General features: G+C 55.3%; 1 protein-coding gene across 3 annotated transcripts; it reads left to right on the plus strand.

The window, feature by feature from the left end:
* The first annotated feature begins 207 nt into the window (after positions 1 to 207).
* Positions 208 to 17,236, plus strand: RPS6KL1 (ribosomal protein S6 kinase like 1). 3 transcript variants are annotated; one of them, XM_087448192.1, is made up of 12 exons: positions 208 to 270; positions 1,467 to 1,529; positions 1,627 to 1,914; positions 3,197 to 3,321; positions 4,296 to 4,388; positions 9,978 to 10,025; positions 10,429 to 10,561; positions 11,669 to 12,277; positions 12,707 to 12,796; positions 12,954 to 13,036; positions 14,453 to 14,548; positions 17,093 to 17,236. In XM_087448192.1, the coding sequence occupies exons 1-12, from the start codon at positions 219 to 221 to the stop codon at positions 17,123 to 17,125; spliced, it is 1,713 nt and encodes a 570-aa protein (XP_087304318.1). In that variant the 5' UTR covers positions 208 to 218; the 3' UTR covers positions 17,126 to 17,236. The 3 variants fall into 3 exon arrangements, with proteins under 3 accessions (XP_087304318.1, XP_087304316.1, XP_004426419.2); XM_087448190.1 differs by lacking the exon at positions 17,093 to 17,236 and adding an exon at positions 14,851 to 15,575; XM_004426362.3 differs by lacking the exons at positions 1,467 to 1,529; positions 17,093 to 17,236 and adding an exon at positions 14,851 to 15,575.
* Positions 17,237 to 18,558: the final 1,322 nt, after the last annotated feature.

Here is an 18,558-nt window from a genome sequence, read left to right on the forward strand (position 1 = left end):
CCCTTCACCCACGCTCCTGCACTCCGCACCCCGGACGCTGCGGCTTTAAGGGCCGGCAGAAGCCGAGCTGGGCGCTGATTGGTGGTTTATTCTAACGGATAGAGGATGAGCTCATCTGCAGCCAATGGCCGCGCTGCATCCGGCCAGACCCCTGCACCTGGCTGGAGGGCGCACGGCGCCGCCCGCGGTTCGTGGTCCCCTGCGGGGGTGAAGGGACGATGGCGGCTGGAGTAGATCTGGCCGCGCAGACCCAGCTCCTGGCTCGGGCAGGTACAGTGTTTGCCCGGCTCCTCCTCCATTCCCCTCCCCCTGGGGAGGATGCCCCCTCCTCTCACTCCCCCACTTGCCTTCCTCGGCCTGACCCCCGCGGGCGGTGCACCTTGTGTGCCGGGGACTCCAGGGCTGGACGCGCCGCTTTCTGTAACCACACGTGGCCATGCGGCTCTGCCCCGCAGGACCCGGCCCGGCGCGGTGGCCCCTGAAGCCGGGGCCTGACTCGAGCAGTCCCCCCCATCGGCCTTGGCGCTGCCAACACAGGCCCCGAGCTGCAGGTCCCGGGTGGTTGGGCCCAGGAGAGAGGGCGCGGCATCCCGCCTCCCTCCCTCCACCTCCTGGCCAGGGTTCAGCTCACCGCTGGCTTGGGTGTGTGGGTTCCCTCCCCGCCCCACTCGCCATCTGTTCTCTCCTCCCTCTCTCCAGAGAGGCAGAAATGGCCTGTGTTGGAAATCTGTCCCTGCCGTCCCAGCAGGGCCTGAGAGAGCAGAGGCAACTCTGCTGGGCTTTCTCTGAGCCCTGCTCTTACCCCTTTGGCCACTTGTGTCACACACTGTTCAGGGAGGAGCTGTTGTCAAGTCCTTGGAGGCCACGTGGCCTCCTGGCCTTCTCAGAGACCGAGCGAGACGGAGCCAGGAGGACAGAGCCATCCCCTCCCTAGGGCTGGGTTGGCCCTCCTTCCTCTAACTCCATCCAGCATCTGCCATTCAGTCATTTCATTTGCCCATAGGCTTTAAGGCCTGGCTTTGTGCCCAGCTCTCTGCTGCGCTCCGTGGGGGGTCCTCACTTGCTGACCACACTGACCTCAGCACCAAGGGAAGCGAAATAAAGCAGGGACAATCCATCCTGTTCCGGGAGGTGCCACTGAGCTGAACCCTGAAGGATAATGAGATTCCCCCAGGTGGAGTAGGGAGGGCAGAACAGGCAGGATGGAGGGAACAGTGTGAGGAATGGCCTTTGAGCCCAGGGCCCCTGCCTCGGCCTCAGAGTGTGTGGCCTCCATATGTTCACCGTGTACTAGACACCAGTTTGCTCTGTGAAGGCCCGTTGAAGGCAGCTCTGGGCCACGAATGTCCTCAGCTCTCTCTAGGGCTCAACATAGAGTAGGTGCTCCAGAAATACTTGTTGAACTGCATTTGAATGGAAAAGAAGAGCCCCAAGCATGTTATTATTCTGTTGCCACCACCACTTAGGAACGATCTGGCTCAGGGAAGGGACATTACCCACATTAGCTCTGATCCCTCCAGCCCTTGGAGGTGAGTATTAGACTCCCAATATTCATTGGGGGAAACCAGGGTGCAGATGGGGTTTTGTTCCCAGCTAGGTCCTCCCTATTGCATCTGTTCATTCCAGGTTGCAGCCGCAGGGCAGCAGCCATGAGCCTGGTGGCCTACGAGTGCCCATCCGGCCCTGGCCTGGATCCTGAGCCCTGCTCGCATGCACGGTCCCAGGCCCGTGTGTATCTGGAGCAGATTCGCAGCCAGGTGGCTCCAGGGGCACCTGAGATGACGAAACGTGACTACCTGGTGGATGCAGCCATGCAGATCCGACTGGCCCTGGAGCGCGACGTCAGTGAGGACTACGAGGCGGCCTTCAACCACTACCAGAACGGCGTAGATGTCCTGCTGCGCGGCGTGCACGGTGAGGGCCAGGCTGGGCAGGGGCCAGTGGGGAAGGGCCAACGGGGGGCTCGTCCCGTCATCCGCCCATCTGTGCTAGGTGCACAGGGCTCTATGGTGGTCCTGCAGGGCCCCTGTGAAGAACAATAATAACAGCTAGCAGTTCCTCTACACCAGGCCCTGGTCTAAGGGCTTTACATGTGTTAACTTGTTTGAGCCTCACAGCAATAGAAATTACTGTATATGTTGTTGCGTGTAGTTCCAACTATATGGGAACTGTTTTTATTCCTACTTTCCAGATGAGGAAACTGAGGCACAAAGCAGTTAAGTAGCTTGCTTAGGGTTCCATAGCTATGCAGTGGCAAAGCAGAGTTTGAACATTTTTGGATCCAGGGGCTGGGCGCTTGACCCACTCTGCTTGCCTGCCCCTGGGGCTGGGCTGGGCTCCTGCTCTCTGGGGCTTGCATTAGACTGGGGGAGAGTGATGAGTTGATGATGGACAGTTATAGTCCCAGGTGGGAAGAGCAATGAGGAGGAAGTGAAGGGAGGGAAGAGGGAAACTGAGGCCAGGTTGGACCAGCAGAGGGTATTTTCTAGAAGTCAGAACTCTAATCTGAGCACTGAAGAGCGATAGGCACATTGTCCAGCTGAAGGGCTGGGTAGTACTCCAGAGAGGGAACAGCAAAGGCCTAGAGGCGAGAGGGGAGGCCTGTGCAGAGCAGTCAGGCATTTCCAAGCTGGGGAAGAGCCTGGCCCTGAGGCCGGTTTGAGACCCCTGAGGGCTGTGGTGGCCAGGCTGGGGGAAGAGTCGGGCCCTGATTCACGCTTTCCACCTTCCTGCTGATGAGACCCCTCAACGCCTGGGCTTCAAGCCTGTCCAGTGAATTTCTTTGTCCCCCAATCCTAATCCCCACTCTGGCCTTTTTCTTGGGCTTCAGAGATGGAAGAAGGTGTGGTCTCTGGGAGCTTCTGTCTCCTTCTCTGGAAATGGACATGGAAATCCCCACTTTGTCCCTGCCCAGGGTGTGATGGCAGCCAGCGAGGTGGTGGGGGCCAACTGTAAAGAGCTGTGGGCTGAGGGGTGATGGCGATTCCCAACCTCTCCTGCCATCTGCCTTCTTCCTCCTCCCCTGCTGATCTCCCACCCAGAGGATGGGCTCAAGAACAGATGTGGGGTCAGAATCTGCTGACCAGCCTCAGAAAGAGGTGCTGTCTCCTGTGGAGGGCAGAGGACAGCCAAGGGGAGCCGGAACCCCAACCCTCTAAGACGGGAGGTGGGTCCTGGGGACCCCTTTCCCCTATAGTTGACCCCAACAAGGAGCGACGTGAGGCTGTAAAGCTGAAAATTACCAAGTACCTGCGGCGGGCAGAGGAGATCTTCAACTGTCACCTGCAGAGGACACTGGGCAGTGGAAGCAGCCCTGGCACGGTGAGGAGACCCTTCCCCAAAGGCCTGGGGGTTCTGAGGGGAGATAGCTGAGCTCCCCACCCCTACCCATGGCCAGAGAGCCCTCTCCTCACATCCTGGGCTGCAAGGCAGGGCGGCCGTGGTGGGTGCCGGGGTTGTCCCTCCTGCTGGCCTCTGGCTCCCTCTCTCCCCCACACCCTCCTTAGTTCATTCGTTTTCAGACGCTTAGTGAATCATCTCCAGTCCAGTGTCGCGCCCTCACAGAGTACATGCACACATCTCCCCACCCTCACACACGGCTCGTACACATGCTCCCGTGTGTTCACGCTCAGTCTCCCAGATCTGTTTGTGTTTGAATGGGCCCCAGTGAGTATCTGGAGCATGAATGCCCACGTGCACACACACACACACGTGAACGCAAGCATGACACAAATGTGCACAAGTACTCTCCCCGTATGGCTTTTCCTAACCAGTGGGCACTCAGAGAGGGTTGAAAATGCACGCACACTTCTCACACCCACAGGTGGGCACAGACATGCACACAGATACCTCCTAGGCTCGCTGCATCTTATAAGCTGCTTTTCCCCAAAGCAGGTGGCTGGGCCACATGCCTTGGTCTTTGAGGCGTGTTCCCTGAGACCCACATGTTCCCAGGTTACTTGCCCACCCCCGGGAGCATCTGCCTCCTGTGGATGGGGCTTTCAAGAGAGTGTTTCTGAAGCCTCGAGAACTCCCTGGGCCTTGGAGGATGGCTGGGCGGGGGCTGAGTGAAGAGGGCCGTGTGGCCACCCTGGACCAGTGTGGGCCCCCCACCTGTCAGGGCCAGCTTCTCCACTCAGCCTGTCCCTATGAGGTGAGGTCTGCCTGTACCCCAGTCCTGCCTGCTGTGGCCACTGCTCTCCTGGCAGCCAGAGGCCCTGCCCGCTGCCTGGTGAGAAGGCGGTGGCTGAGGAGGGCTGGGCCCTGAGGCTACATGGCCTGTCTCCCACCTCCAGGGTTTCAGCAGCCTGAGGCTCCGGCCCATCCGCACGCTGAGCTCTGCCCTGGAGCAGCTGAGGGGCTGCAGGGTGGTCGGGGTCATCGAGAAGGTGAGTGAGCAGACACCTGCGGTGTGGGAGGAGATGGTGTGTGCGATTGGGGGCGGCGGGTGGGGAGAGAGCAGCTACCCCCTACTCCTCCAGAGGGGGCTGGAAAGGGGGTCAGAGGGTCCAAGAGGAGGAGAGCAGCTGTGTCCAGCAGTTCCCCACCCCTCCCCCACCTCAGTACACACAGTCAGGTCCTAGAAAGGAAACGGGAACAGAAGAGGCAGAAGGCCCCTCTACACGGCCCTCCAGCTCAGACACAGAAAACCGCTTCCTCGGAGATTCAAGACAGAAGCCACAGGAGAAGCTGTGCCCAGGGCACCCTGCCAGCATGCACTGCCCTGCCCACTCCCACTTCCTGCTTCCCACAGGCCCTCACTCTGCACTCACTCTGCACCCCAGGGCTGCGGCCAACAGTCTCCCCACCAGGCACAGCCAAGAAGTTCTTGTGGTGGGAATGTGCTCATCTCCAGAAACCTGTCCAGCAGAGGGTCCAAGCTGGCCGGTGCATTGTCCAGGGCCTTGGCAGCTCTGCCCCTTCTCCCTTGGCACCCCCACCCTCATCCTGTCCCCCTCTGGGACCCCTTCCCTTGATTCCGGGCAGACAGGAGCTGACATCCCAACCCATACCTGGAATACTCATTAGAATGGAAGAATCAGAAGGACATATGGTTGGGTCAAATGAGATTTGAGGCCACATTCGATTGCCCTCGGCCCCAACCAGGAATACCTGAGGAGTCACTAAAGCCATTCTTTCTCAAACTGGCTATTTATCAGAATCACCTGGGGAGCTTCCTAAAAACACAGATGCCCAGGTCCCACCCTAGGCCTGTCGAGTCAGAATTTCTAGGGTCAAGCCCGGGAGTCTGTAATTTAAACATTCGCTGGGGGATTTAACGGGCCTGGGAGCCCACAGAGAAAAGGAGATGACTGTGTGCTTCCTCACACGCCAGAGGATGAGATGGTGTCTGGGCAATGCACAGGATGACCACGGGCAAGTCCCTTCCCCTCTCTGAGCGTTGGTTTCCTCATCTGTAAGTAGGGGGAGAATCCTCCCCCCATGGGGTGATGTGGGAACTCAAATGAAATAATTTTTGGGAAAGGCCTGGCACACGCTAAAACATTTGATACATGTGTGATGGCTCTAAATGCTGGTGACAAGAGCAAGTCGGGAGGCCTGCAGCCTTCCCGTCCCCCAGCTTTGCTCCAGCTGCTTCTCCCAGGTCCCTGGAACAGGCCCCAGTCTGTCAGGCAAGGCCCAGCCAGCTTCCATCTGCACGGGCCTTCCCGCTGCACTCGTCCACGTGGCTCAGCCAAGCACAGTCCTCCCACAGACAGGCTGGGGAGGTGACTGCCGCCACCATTTACCCATATGGGATCCCACGGAACCATACCTGTTATGGAGAGAGGGGTTCCGGGTCAAGCAAGTCTGGGAAACAGTGGGTTAAAGTTACATTACTTAGTTTTTGTAATTATAGGAGTTTTCAGAGCTTTTAGGATGCAAATGTACACCATGAGTTTCCAAGAGGGAGGTCTATGACAGAATTCCCCGAATTTGTTTAACCCCAGGACACGCATATGCAAAGCATTTTCATTTCAGAGTCCAGTGTTCTGAGGCCTGTGCATATGGAAAGCACAAAATAAGGCCAAGTTCAACCATTCTGTCTGGAGCTTGCTGTTCTTTCCTTTTTCATCCTTTCTTGGGCACTCAACTTACCTACTCCACCTCCCTCCTGAGATCTTGCCTTCTTTCCTGTGTTGTTCCCAAGCCAGGAACACCAGTTTCCCCAAATTAGGAGAGGTGCTAAGGCCAGTGGGTCCCAGTCCCTGCAGCCAGGCCTGGATGTGCTGTCACAGTGTTCCATTCCATAGCTCTGCCCAGGCAGATTCAGGCAGGAGGGCACTGCCAGCCAGCAGCAGCCTGCAGAGCCCGGGAGGAGCAGAGGGTTCGCTCAGGAAGCCTGAGTGCCCTCAAAGATGCCCAGTTGTTAGGGTTAACTGGGCTGGGGAGGGGGTTTCTAGGGGTTGAAGAGATACTAGCAGGGCTAGGGGGTGGCAGGGAACAGCGAGGTGGGTGGCTCAGGGACTAGGTAAGCAGCTGGCCAGATACCCAGGGGTCTGCTCTCAAGGAGTGTGGGGGGCCTTGGAGACATCACCGCGTATTTGCTGAGCCGCGTATTTGCTGAGCCTCGTGTTTGGTGAGCCTTGTCCAGGAGCCAGGCTCTGAGTCAGGGACGGGGAAGAAAAAAGCCACCCAAGTCACTTCTTGTTTTTTGGCTCAAACACAGGGGTGCTTTTTTTATTATTATTAGTTACCAACATTTAAAAATTGGCAGGTTTCATATAGAAGTCCAGATTTCCTGCTTCTCCTGAAAAATCGGAGGATCTGGAAATGCTGTCTCACACTTCTGCCTGGAAGCAGGGAGTGGAGGAGGGGCTGCCTGCTTTACTGGGGCACCAGCCCTCTGGTCTCTCCTGTCCCCCCCTGCCCACTTGGCTCACATGCCTGGCCCTTGTGGGCCTTGGAGTTTGAGAACATGTTTCAAAACTTTTGGACTTATTTGCTCCATGAGAGATTCCTCCTGGGATTTTGATACTTTGGGCATTTTTTTTTCTTTTGGTGAGGAAGACTGGCTCTAAGCTAACATCCATTGCCAATTCTCCTCTTTTTGCTGAGGAAGATTAGCTCTGAGCTAACATCTGTGCCCATCTTCCTCTATTTTGTGTATGGGATGCTGCCACAGCATGGCTTGATGAGCGGGGAGTAGATCTGCGCCCAGGATCCGAACCTGTGAACCCTGGGCTGCCAAAGCGGAATGCGTGGACTTAAAACTACTATGCCACCTGGCTGGCCCCTAGTTTGGGCATTTTTAAAGAAAGGGCTAACGTGTTTCACCAAAGCTTTAATTGTCCCCACATTCAAGAACTCAGTGGGTTTCTGTTTTTAAAAAAAAGATTTCCCTTTGTAGGAAGGTGAGAGCAGGCACCCAGGACTGCCTTCCACTTTCCAATTGCAATATTCACGTGACATTCATAAGTCACGTTCTTATTTGCAAAGCTGTTGCATTAAACCCTCTCAGTTGCCCTGGGGAAAAAACCATTATACTGTGCGATGCAATATAGTAGTCACTATGCACATAAGACTATTTAAATTAAAATTAATAAGTATTCTGTTTCTCAGTTGCACCAGCACGTTTCAAGGGCTTGATAGCCATATATGGCTAATGGCTTCTGTATTGGACAGTGCAGATATATAATATTTCCATCATGGCAGAAAGTTCTATTGGACAGTGCTACATTTTAATAATTGTCTTACCGAGAATGAAACTGAGGTTCATAGAGTTCAAGTGAAGAGTTGGTGCTCTGTCTGTTATAGTATTGAGCAAAAGGGGAAGGGGATTTTTTTGTTTGCTTGATGTAATGGGGAAATGCTCCCTCCACAACTGTTTGCAGATGTAATGAAACAGAAAAAAAAAAAATTCCCCACCATCCTACCTAACTCCAAGACAATTACTGTTAACGTTTTGGTCTAATTCTTTGTAGGTAGGTAGGTTTAGGTATATATTAACACATTTGTTTCAATGTACTGATCAAGTTTTATTTCGTGCTTCCCCAACCTTCACTGCTGTTGTTTTGGACTCTGTCAATGAGAAGGCCTTGCCCAGGACAAGGTGGTAGGGAATCCCACTTGGCGAGGGACAGTGGGGAATTATCCAGTGTGTCAATACTTGTGGGAAACTCTGTTCTCCTAAATGACCCCAGAGTTTTCTTCCTTTCTTTTTTAAACATTGCACGAATTTAGTTAAGGAGCTGGGGCCAGGCTCTGGCTGTGGGAGGAGAGACCTCTGGTGGTCAGAAGGGATGCCTTACTCCTGCTGCAGGAAGGGCCCTGGCGCTCATCTAGTCCCCCACCTTCATTTCTCTGATGATGGGGAAACTGAGGCCCAGAGGGGAAGACACGTGCCAAGGTCACCTGGTTGTGCCCCCAGTTGCAGTTAAGTCTCCAGGGCTCCGGGATCAGCCTGCCTGGATTCAAATCCTGTCTCTACCACTTTTTAGCAGTGGGACCACAGGCAACAGAACCTCTCTGAACCTCAATTTCTTCATCAATAAAATAGGTCACTAGTAACACTCACCTGGTAGAGCTATGGGAATAAAATTAAATAATCTATATAAAGTGCCTAGCACGGAGTAAGGGCTCTATAGCCACTGTGGGGTTTCTCTACAATAATCATCATCACGACAGATTATTGAGGGCATGTTGGATGGCACGCACAGGCTGCAGCTATCCTTGAGTTATCTGCTTTGCTAGAATCCTCCTAATGACCTTCCGAAGGAGGCACTGCCATGACCCCACTTTGCAGTTAAGAAGAATAAGGTCCAGAGAGGCAATGTGATTTGGCAAATGTGAAAACTGGCATTCTCACAGCCTTTACATTCACAAAGGGCCTTCCCATTTGTGGTCTCAACAAACCAAGGGTGAGGGAAGGTGGGCATTTATAATTCCTGTTTGGTAGATGAGAAAATCATCTCACTCACCCAAGAGCTAAACCCAGTGCCCCTTTCCCACCCCAATCCCAGGCTGCAGCCTTCATCACTGCCCAGTGGCCTGGCCTCAGAGCCGGGCTCTCACCCACCACCATGGGGAGTGACTGCGGGTCAGGCAGACGGCCGAGGAGTCACAACACCAGGGTGCCGGTCTTGCCCCCACCTGCCCCTCATCTGGGCCGAATCTTCTGCCTTCCTGCCCCAACACACCTGGTGTGCCCTCTCCTATGGCTGGGGTCCACCCCTGCTCACCACGGAGATGAGTCCGGGCCCAACTCCAAACAAGGCCCTGAACCAGCAGTTGGCAGACCCCTGCCTCTAGCCCAAAGCAACAGGAGAAGGAGCCTGCTGCTCAAAGACAGCCTCCAGGGAGAAAGACTGTTTAAAAGAAGGGGTGGAGCGGGCAGAGGAAGAGACCTGAAGCAGCATGTGAAGGCTGTGTGTTCCCGGCCCAGCTCAGCCTGTGGGTGATCTGGTGCCACACTCCCCAGAGCCTCAGCTTGTTCACCTGTAAAACTAGAGATCAGAGAAGGTGACTGGCTCTGAGGTCCCTTCCAGCCGTGACACCCTCCAACTCTGCAGGATGGACCACTCACCACACATGCGTGAAGCACCTACTGCATCCCTGCGCTGTGCAGGGCTCTGGGAATGCAGAGCTGGACAGTGTGGTCCCTGCCCTCACGGAGCTCACAATCCAGTGGGGAGACAGGAAACTAGATGCAGTGTGACAGCGCTCCTCTCAGGGTGAGCCCAGAGAGCACTGAAGACAGATTAGGGGCCCCAGCCCGACCTGAGGGTTGAGAAGGCATCCTGGAGGAGGTGGCACCGGAGCTAAGATCTGCAGGTCTAACAAGGGTGGATGAGCAGGACAGGATAGATGTCAGCTTGCGGGGGCAGGGGGCATACTCTGCACCACCAAAACTGCCCTCTCTGCCCTGCCCGTGGAGTGAGTTGGCCTCAGTGGAGGAACCTGGGGGGCTGGGGCTGGGGCCCTGGAACCCCAGGAACTAGCATGTGCCTTGACTGTTGCCTCTTGGACCTCGGCAGGTGCAGCTGGTCCAGGACCCAGCAACTGGAGGGACCTTCGTGGTGAAGGCAGGTGCCGCCCAGCCCCCTGCCATTCTGCATTCCCCTTGGGACTTTCTCAGAGCTCCTGGGACCCCCACCCTCTGAGGAACCCCCAACCCAGAACCTGTATCTGAAGTCCCTGCTCCTTCCAAATCCAAAAGCTGCTTGTTCTGCCCTTGAGCATGCCCCGTGCCTTCCACACAGGCAGACACACACATCCTGCATCATCCTTTGCCCAGAGGGTGGAGGACCTGGATTCCATGGTGTAAATAGGGGTGAGGGCCAGGTCAGGAACTGGGGGAGGCAGTTGCTCCTCGAGGTGGCTCCGATCCCTTATCCAGTTGCCCCTGAAGCCGGGGCTGTAACATCCCCTAGCAGAGCAGCCTCTGGCCTGTCCCCGGCTGATCTGCCTGCCCTGCCCCCACCCCAGAGCCTGTCCAGGTGCCATGTGGCGAGCCGGGAGCGGCTGACCATCATCCCGCATGGTGTCCCCTACATGACCAAGCTGCTGCGGTACTTCGTGAGTGAGGACTCCATCTTCCTGCACCTGGAGCATGTGCAAGGTGAGGGGGCCTGAGGGGCCTCTGTCAGCGCCTCAGGCCTTTGGGATGTTATCCTCTTTCATCCTCTTAAAATGCTAGGCCCTGGGGAGGAGGGTGACTTGCCCCAGATGTGTAGCACTTGCCGGGGGACCCAGGCGTTCTGGAGGATGATGGCAGGATCGGGCTCTTGTGGGCCTCTGTGTGGTGCCAAGGGGACAGGGGATGTCCTGAGGAGGAGGATGACATCCTGGCCGGGCGAGAGAGCATTTATGCAGATGTCCTCTTTGTTACCATTTTCTCCAGTCTTGGCTCTCTTCATTCTTCTAGTCTGTACCCTTCCCTAAGAACGGCCATGTGATGTGGCGGTGACTGAAGCTGTAAGGAGAGGAACTGGGGCACATAACAGACATTCATTGATCACCCATTAGAGTGATGATTTTGTGTGTGTGTGTGAGGAAGACCGGCTCTGAGCTAACATCTATGGCCAATCCTCCTCCTTTTTTTTTTTTTCCCTTTTTCTCCCCAAAGCCCCAGTAGATAGTTGTATGTCATAGCTGCACATCCTTCTAGTTGCTGTATGTGGGATGCGGCCTCAGCATGGCCAGACAAGCAGTGCATTGGTGCGCGCCCGGGATCCGAACCTGGGCGGCCAGCAGCAGAGCACGTGCACTTAACCGCTAAGCCACGGGGCCGGCCCTGATGATTTTTTTTTTAATGAGGTACACATCCTTCGGTCATGACATATAGTCATCACAGGTCCATGCCTGGCCTTTTATTTCACTTACTTAAATTTTATTATACCATTCTCCCTAAAAAAGAAAAAAAAAATTATAACATATTGAACACCAGTGAACCCACCACCCAAACCAAGGACATTAACAGTAATTTACATCTCCTTAGGGGTTAAGCACCTATTTCATGCCATATTGTGAGGCTGGGCCCTCTAGGTGAGTCCAGAGGAGGGAGAGGGCATGCTAGGCTGAGGGAGGGAGGGAGCAGAGGTGAGGACCTGGAAGGCAGAGAGTCCCTGCCCAAGACAGAGGGGAGGCAGGAATGGGACAGGGACCTGGTGTCCACACTCTTCTTCTCCCCTGCCCCCATGCTTGCCGCTCCCTCTGCATGGCCCAGGAGGCACTCTCTGGTCCCACCTGCTCTCCCAGGCGTGCCCCCAACAGTCTGGGCTCAGGTCTGGTTCCAGCCTGGAAAGGATGAAGGCTCAGCTCAACTCCCCCGTCAGCCTCGGAACGCCAGCGCTGCACCCCCTGGGCCACACGCACCTGCAGGACAGAATCCCCCTGGAGCCTCCATGGACTTCTCGGAGCCTCCCCCCAGCCAGGGAGGCCCCATCCATCAGACCCCAGAGAGAGGCTGAAGGCAAACCCTCAGCCAGGACTAGTACTAATTGCTCCTCGGACCTTCCGAAGGCTCCAAGTGGCCGCCTGCACTTCCAAGCCAGGCGGGGACCTGCCAAGAGCCTTGACATGGGGTCCTCTTGGGGGCTCCCTTGGGTTCGCGAGGGGGCCGGCCGGGTGCTGGAGAGCTGTGGCAGAGGCAGAGGTCAGAGCCGCCCCTCAGCGGATGGGGCCAGCCTGGGGTGTGGCGGGGGCTCCTGGAGTGTGAGGGAAGAGCAGGTGAAGCAGTGGGCGGCTGAGACGCTGGTGGCCCTGGAGGCACTGCACGAGCAGGGGGTGCTGTGCCGGGACCTCAATCCCCGGAACCTGCTCCTGGACCAGGCAGGTAGGTGCCCCAGGCCTGGGGGAGGGGAGTAGGCCACCCTCACCCTACCCCACCCCTCAGATGGGGGCTCCCAAAGCCCCAAGACAGAGAACAAGAGCTCCCCAAAGTCAACGGGACCGCAGGGGCTGTCTGCTTCTTGCCCTGCCTCCCCCAGCCCTTTCACACAGAACTCTGCTGGTCTGGTTGGCCAAGATTGAGCCTGGGAAACAAGTCCCTTCCCGCTACTAGTCCAGGGCAGCAGCTGCTATGAATACCTGGTTGCTTCCGGGGGCTATGCCCCTAGGGAGGCTCTGCCCAGTGCAGTCCCTGGCTCCTGCCTTGTGACTGTTGGGGGGATCCCTGGAGTACCCTCCCGCATACCAGCTGCTCAACAGTGACTAACTGCAATTTTTGTCCCCCTTATTCTGCCCTGCACACACTGGATGGAAGGTCACATCCAGCTCACGTATTTTGGCCAGTGGTCAGAGGTGGAGCCCCAATGCTGCAGGGAGGCTCTGGACAACCTCTACAGCGCCCCAGGCAAGAAGGGAGCGGGCCTGGGAGCCCCTAGATCTTGGGTGCCTTGGTGCGGGCTGAGCTGGAGGCTGAGGGAATGGGCCGTGTCTGGGTGGGATGAGTAGAGTGGAGACTTGCCCTCTTGGTTGAGGCTGGGACATGTGCCTTCTTGTTCCCACAGAGGTGGGAGGGATTTCTGAGCTGACAGAAGCCTGTGACTGGTGGAGCTTTGGGTCTCTACTTTATGAATTGCTGACTGGAATGGTGAGTAGCTGGGCAGGGTGTGGAGCCCTGGGGGGTGTCACTGAGTGCGGGACGGGCTGGGCTTAGTCCAACCAGCCAGTGTTGGGGCTAGGGCTGCCGGGTCTCCAAGACCTGGCCATTGGGCCAGGTGTCCTGCCAACACAGCTGTCCCTCCAGCTGCCCCCACAGGCCATGAGAGACACAGAAATCCACTCCCACCAAGGCCATGGACACATTTAGCACCTCCACCACACTAGTGGCTGTAGCTAGTGAGACTGTCAACTTATATGAATGAAAGTTGAGTTGGAATAGTCAGGGAAGGTTTCTGGAAGAGAATGCTCGGGCCTAGGTCTGGTGGGAGGGTGGGATTTGACACAGCCCTTCTTCCCTGGAACGCCACTTACTCTTCCCCTGAGCTTCTTCTCCCCACTATTCACTCTCCCATCCACACCCTTCTGGGCTGTAACCCCCAGACTTTGGTTGGAGGACAAGAGAGAGGGCCTCCTTCATGCAGGCCAGCAGCTGCTCTGTGCAGCCTGGGTCGGCCAAGAGCTCAGGGTTCCCCCTGCAAACACCCTTGTTCAGGCTGGCAGCCTCTGCCCTCTGTCCTCCCCCGTGAACTCAGCACTGCACCCAGGGCTGGTTAGGTCCGGCAGAAAGGGAGAGGCCAAACTGCATCTGAGCAAGAAATGGGAGGAGTGGATGCAGTGTGACCTGAAGTCCAGATCCAACCAGTCCATGCTGGCTCCCTCCTGCTTTTGTCCCATAGCCGGGGCCTCTGAGAGCCCTGGCTGCAAATATCCCCAGACAGTGGTTCTCTCCTCTTGGTCTCCCGCCGCCTGCCTAGCCCAGGGCTCCTGACTTCCTCCCAGTTGCTTCTTGCAGCTCTTCCTGACCTCCAGACAGACCTCTCTGCTCTCCACAGCTGCCCCCTTCTGGAGCATGGAGAGGTCTTCCCTTGTCTCAGGTCTGCCTTGGCCCTGACGGTAGCATGCCATGGCCTGCTGTCAAATGAGCTGCCTGTGGAGACTTTTTTTCTATAAGGACACAAGTTCCAGTGCTGTTCCTAATAGAGTGCCTGCCCTGATTGCAACCCAAGGTCGAGGCTTCTAGCAAGCTTAGAGCCAGAGGGACCTGGGTTCAAACCCTGAACTCAGCACAAGTCCCTTTACCTCTCTGAGCCTGCTTCCTGTCTTTAAAATGGGGATACTAATACTTACTTTGAGGCTTGTTGTGGAAATTATGGATAATGGATGGCAGGCATCTTCCACAGCCTGGCATACAGTAGATGCAAAGCAAAAGGCCACGATCAACATAACATGATCATCATCATCCCCATGGGATGTGACACGGGGATCAATAAAATCCTGGCTGCCACTGGAGTGTACAGACTTTCCTGGGGTTGTCTCCTCAGAGACCCCTCCCTGTGTTTTCCAGACACTGTCCCAGAGCCACCCCTCAGGAATCCAGCCGCACACCCAGCTCCAGCTGCCCGAGTGGCTCAGTCACCCAGCGGCCTCCCTGCTGAGAGAGGTGAGGTACAGCCAGCCCAGGGAGGTCGCTTGGCCTGTGGGCGGGCGCTAGGAGGGTAGAACTCTGTGTGTGAACAAGCTGTGCTGCGTACTAGATGTCTGATGTGGGTACAGGAGGGTAATAGGGACAATAAATTTCTGTGTGTTGGTGGCCAAACACCACCAATGTCCCCCAGGGTAAAACTGGGCTGGCAGAGAGTGAGCCCCAGGAGCCATGGAGGCTGGGCTCCCTGGAGGTCAGCCCAGGCCTCAGCAATGGGGCCGGGAAGGCCTGCTGAGTGCTGACGGGGCCTTTCTCCGCAGCTGCTGCAGTTTGATCCCACTCGGCGCCTGGGCGCTGGAGGAGGCGGCGTCAACAAACTCAAGTCCCACCCATTTTTCAGTACCATCCAGTGGAGCAAACTAGTGGGGTAAGAGGGGGTGGAGTGGGCAATGGAAGCATCTGGACTGGTCTGGATCACCTCTCTTCTCTTTGCCTTCACCCAGAGCTGGCCCCTCTAATCAGTGGCCCTCAGGCAAAGAATGCAGGCCAGTTGCTTTTCCTGCTCAGCCCCCTCCCATGGGCCTCAGAAGTAATCATCACCACTGCCCAGGAAGGACCTAGGGAGTCTCCCAGCCAGCTCTTGGAGAAATCCTTTCTAGTCACTCCTGAGGCGGAGGGACAGGGAGATCTCATCTTGCTAGGCAGCTTGGATCCCTCCACCCATCAGTCAACAGATACCTGTTGAACACACACCCTGTACCTTGAACACAGATCTACCTTGTTAAAGGGTGCCTTCCGCTGCATTAGCTCTGAACTACCAACCACCTGCTGAGGTGACCACAAGGTTTTGTGACTCACTATCTGCTATGTGCCCCACTTGGGACATCTTCAGAGACTCATCTCAGGACACTGGTCCACTGGCTCAGTGGACTCACACCAGGGCTGCCCTGGCTGGTCATTTTAGCCATGCAACTAGTGGGCCTCTTCTACCAGGCTACTCCTGCAGGGGGTGGGGAGGCTGGGAAGCAGGGAAGAAGTCTGTAGGGGGCATGGGGTGAAGTGGGGGACAGGATGACCCACTTGTGATTTCAGACTTTGGAGAGCAAAAGGAAGGGAGGGGAGGAAAATAAGGATAAGAAGGAATGGGGAGAGGGAGGGATGCACAGCTCTGCCATTTAGAGCAATTCTGAAAACAGAATCAAGAGCTCCCTTCCGCAGCCAGCCCACTGGTGTGGAGAGAAAGGGGAACCTGCCCCACAGGTCTGAGAGGAGACCACAATTCAGCTGAACTCCGGGCTGAAACCACTAAAATAAGTTGTACCCATTAGGATTCCCTTCTCGGACATTCGTCCTGTTTACCATTTTGCATTTTAGTCTTGAGGGTCCACTCAATTCACTGCCCACTGTGACTTCATCCCTTTTGGAAATGAGAAACCACAAAACACATGGAACGATTGCCCAAGCTTTTAGCCAGAAGCAAGATGTTTCTGGTCTCTGAAGACCTGGGGTAGTTACCCCCAAAGACAACCCCCTCTCCAAGTTTGGGGACCTCTTCTCAGGACTCACCCTGTCAGTGGGGCGTGGCACCTAAGACAGTAATTTCCACCAGCTCTGCCCCCAACTCCTTCCCTCTGGTGTGTCTCCGGCACCACCAGGTGGCGCCTCTGACGCTGTCCTCCAGTCAGGCTGTGAAGGCCCAACCCTAACTCTGGGGGTAGGGACCTGTGTTGTGGGGAGCACATGACACTCAGTTCCTTAGGATGACTCTGGGACAGAGATGACATGGGAAAGTGCAGCCTGTGTATGGTCCTGGCTTTCCCCGGGGCTTGCCCATACCAGTCCCCCTACCCCCCGTCCCCCACAATAAAGCCTGCTGTTGCCTATGGTGTCTTTTCCTCATTAATGCAATGAGAGTGGTCCTGCCTGAAGGGTGAGATTGGAAGGCTCCCCCAGGGAAGCTCTATGATGGTCAAGAATGAGCTTGGAAGTCTGCTTAGGAAGTAGGAAGCAGGGCTGGTGGTGACCAGCATGCCAGCCTGTGCCCTGCAGAGCAGCTTTGAGCTGGAGGGGAAGTGCTGGCATGCAGGGGGCACTGGGCTCTGGGGGAAATAAAGTAGGAAGAGAAGTGTTAGAAGAGGGTCATGGTGCCTGGGGAAATACCAGTTTAATCCTCACAGGTACCCCTTGAGACGGATGGTGGCTCCTGTTCAAAGGGGTTAATAATAGGACCTGGTCAGAGCCTGTTCACACGGCTGTGTTCCTTCCGCTACGCTCCTTAAGTCAGGCCAGACCACTTCCAACCACTGCTGCATGAAGTGCGAGTTGCTTCTGGAACTTCTGGGCCTCATCCACGCAATAAACACTGCACATCTGGCACATTGCTAGGCCCTGAGCTTTGAATACTGTCGTCCCGCAGTATAATACCTCCTTTGTATAAGATACAACATGGATACCTCCTTTGCATGTTTACTAGAGAAATTAAAGCTTCTAGCACCATGCCCCAGACCTGATAATTCTTAAATTTTTCCCTTCATTGAACCAAAATTTTTCTACCAACTCTAGTTCTACCCTCTGGGAGCCACTTCGTTCTTGTGACACCTTCATATAGATGGCATCACTTCAAGCAAGATCAGCAGGCAGGGACTGTGTGGAAAGACCAGGCTGTATTTAAGCCTAGACACCAGCATGCCTGTCACCTGTAGTCAGTCTAGGTAAGCTCCCAACCTTGTCCACTCACCCTCACAGACCACTGCTCCCAGGAGATGATCTACCCTCATTTGTTATGACTTTGAGCATCCTTGGTACACATGTGGCAATCAAGTCCAAAATACAAAATTCTAAGAGTTGCCCCACCTCTCCCCAAACCATCCCAGAAATTATGCAAGTCCCCCAAAAATGCAAATGTCTGTTAGTGTTTGAAAGGGCTTCACAAAGCTAGGAACCAATGTCTCTTCAAGCATATGGCTTGCTAGCCTTGAGGAGCTCACTGGAAGGAAGCCAGGGCACTTTCCTGGTCTTCTGTCAAATTAGTACAGTGTTAACTTATTTCAAGTCTGAGATATCACAGGTAGTCAAGGGGACATTACGTGGCTTTCAATGCTAATGACAATCACAGTGCTGGAGACCTGTACAACCTCAGTAACCAAAATGAACACAGAAGCAAGAACCCTGTTTGAGAACATTTGCCCTTTAATTTGCATTTAAAATCAGTTTCTTTAAATATTTTAGTTACAAGTTCTGAATAGTGAAGACATAGTGGATGCTGCAGGCACTCAGTACTGGCTCCCACCCCTTCCCCTCACCCCACCCCCCAGGCCTAGCTTCCTCGCTCAAGATACAAATTGGGCACTCTGCACTAAATAAAGGGCTGCCGGTGTCAAGTGTCAGCAGCCTCAGGCCTGGATGCAGTTGGATACAAAGCGATGAAGTCCAGTAGCTTTCGTGACAAGATATGCACATTCAACCATCCTCCAAGGAATTCCAATGATTGCATCCAGACCCAAAAGGCAGTACCTCAGAGGTGACATCGGCCGTTTCCCCACTGTGTACTACCATCTTGGGGCTGGTTTCCACCATAGTCCATCCTCCCCCGACCTGTGTTCTGCAGAGGAAGAGCTAAGGCCCCACTCCCTAAGGGCCATGACGCAGGAAGGAACAAAACTGCCTCTCAGTCCACGTGCTTATACCGGTGAAATTTAAGAGCCCAAGTCAATCTGAGCCAATCCACAGTGCCTCTCACTCCAATCTCAACCAGGCTCCAGCCCTTGGGTGTGACCATGCTCTGTCCCACTACCATGATGTGCTTGAATCTGCTCTAAATGAGAACAATGTGCTAGAATGGTTCCTAGCAGTCTGGAAAGGTTGGCACAACCACAGCTGTGTGTGACTGCCAAAATGGGTCTTCCTGGTGCGAGGCTATGATGGAGAGTGTGAGGGTAGGCCTGGGTTCTGCTCCTGTCTTGTTTATAACATATGACCTCAGGGAGAATCTGCCCTCTCCCCTCTCAACACAGCCCACTCCCCTCCCA

The sequence above is a fragment of the Ceratotherium simum genome, chromosome 24 (assembly GCF_057802395.1).
Source record: "Ceratotherium simum simum isolate JZ-2026a chromosome 24, ASM5780239v1, whole genome shotgun sequence".
In the NCBI taxonomy this organism is placed as follows: Eukaryota; Metazoa; Chordata; class Mammalia; order Perissodactyla; family Rhinocerotidae; genus Ceratotherium; species Ceratotherium simum.

Bases quoted from the DNA above. Each gene is read 5' to 3' on its own strand.
- RPS6KL1 (XM_087448190.1), top strand. From the start codon at position 219: ATGGCGGCTGGAGTAGATCTGGCCGCGCAGACCCAGCTCCTGGCTCGG. The intron at 10,026-10,428 runs GCAGGTGCCGCC...CCCCCACCCCAG, and splicing joins GAGGGACCTTCGTGGTGAAG to AGCCTGTCCAGGTGCCATGT. The intron at 13,037-14,452 runs GTGAGTAGCTGG...TGTGTTTTCCAG, and splicing joins ATGAATTGCTGACTGGAATG to ACACTGTCCCAGAGCCACCC.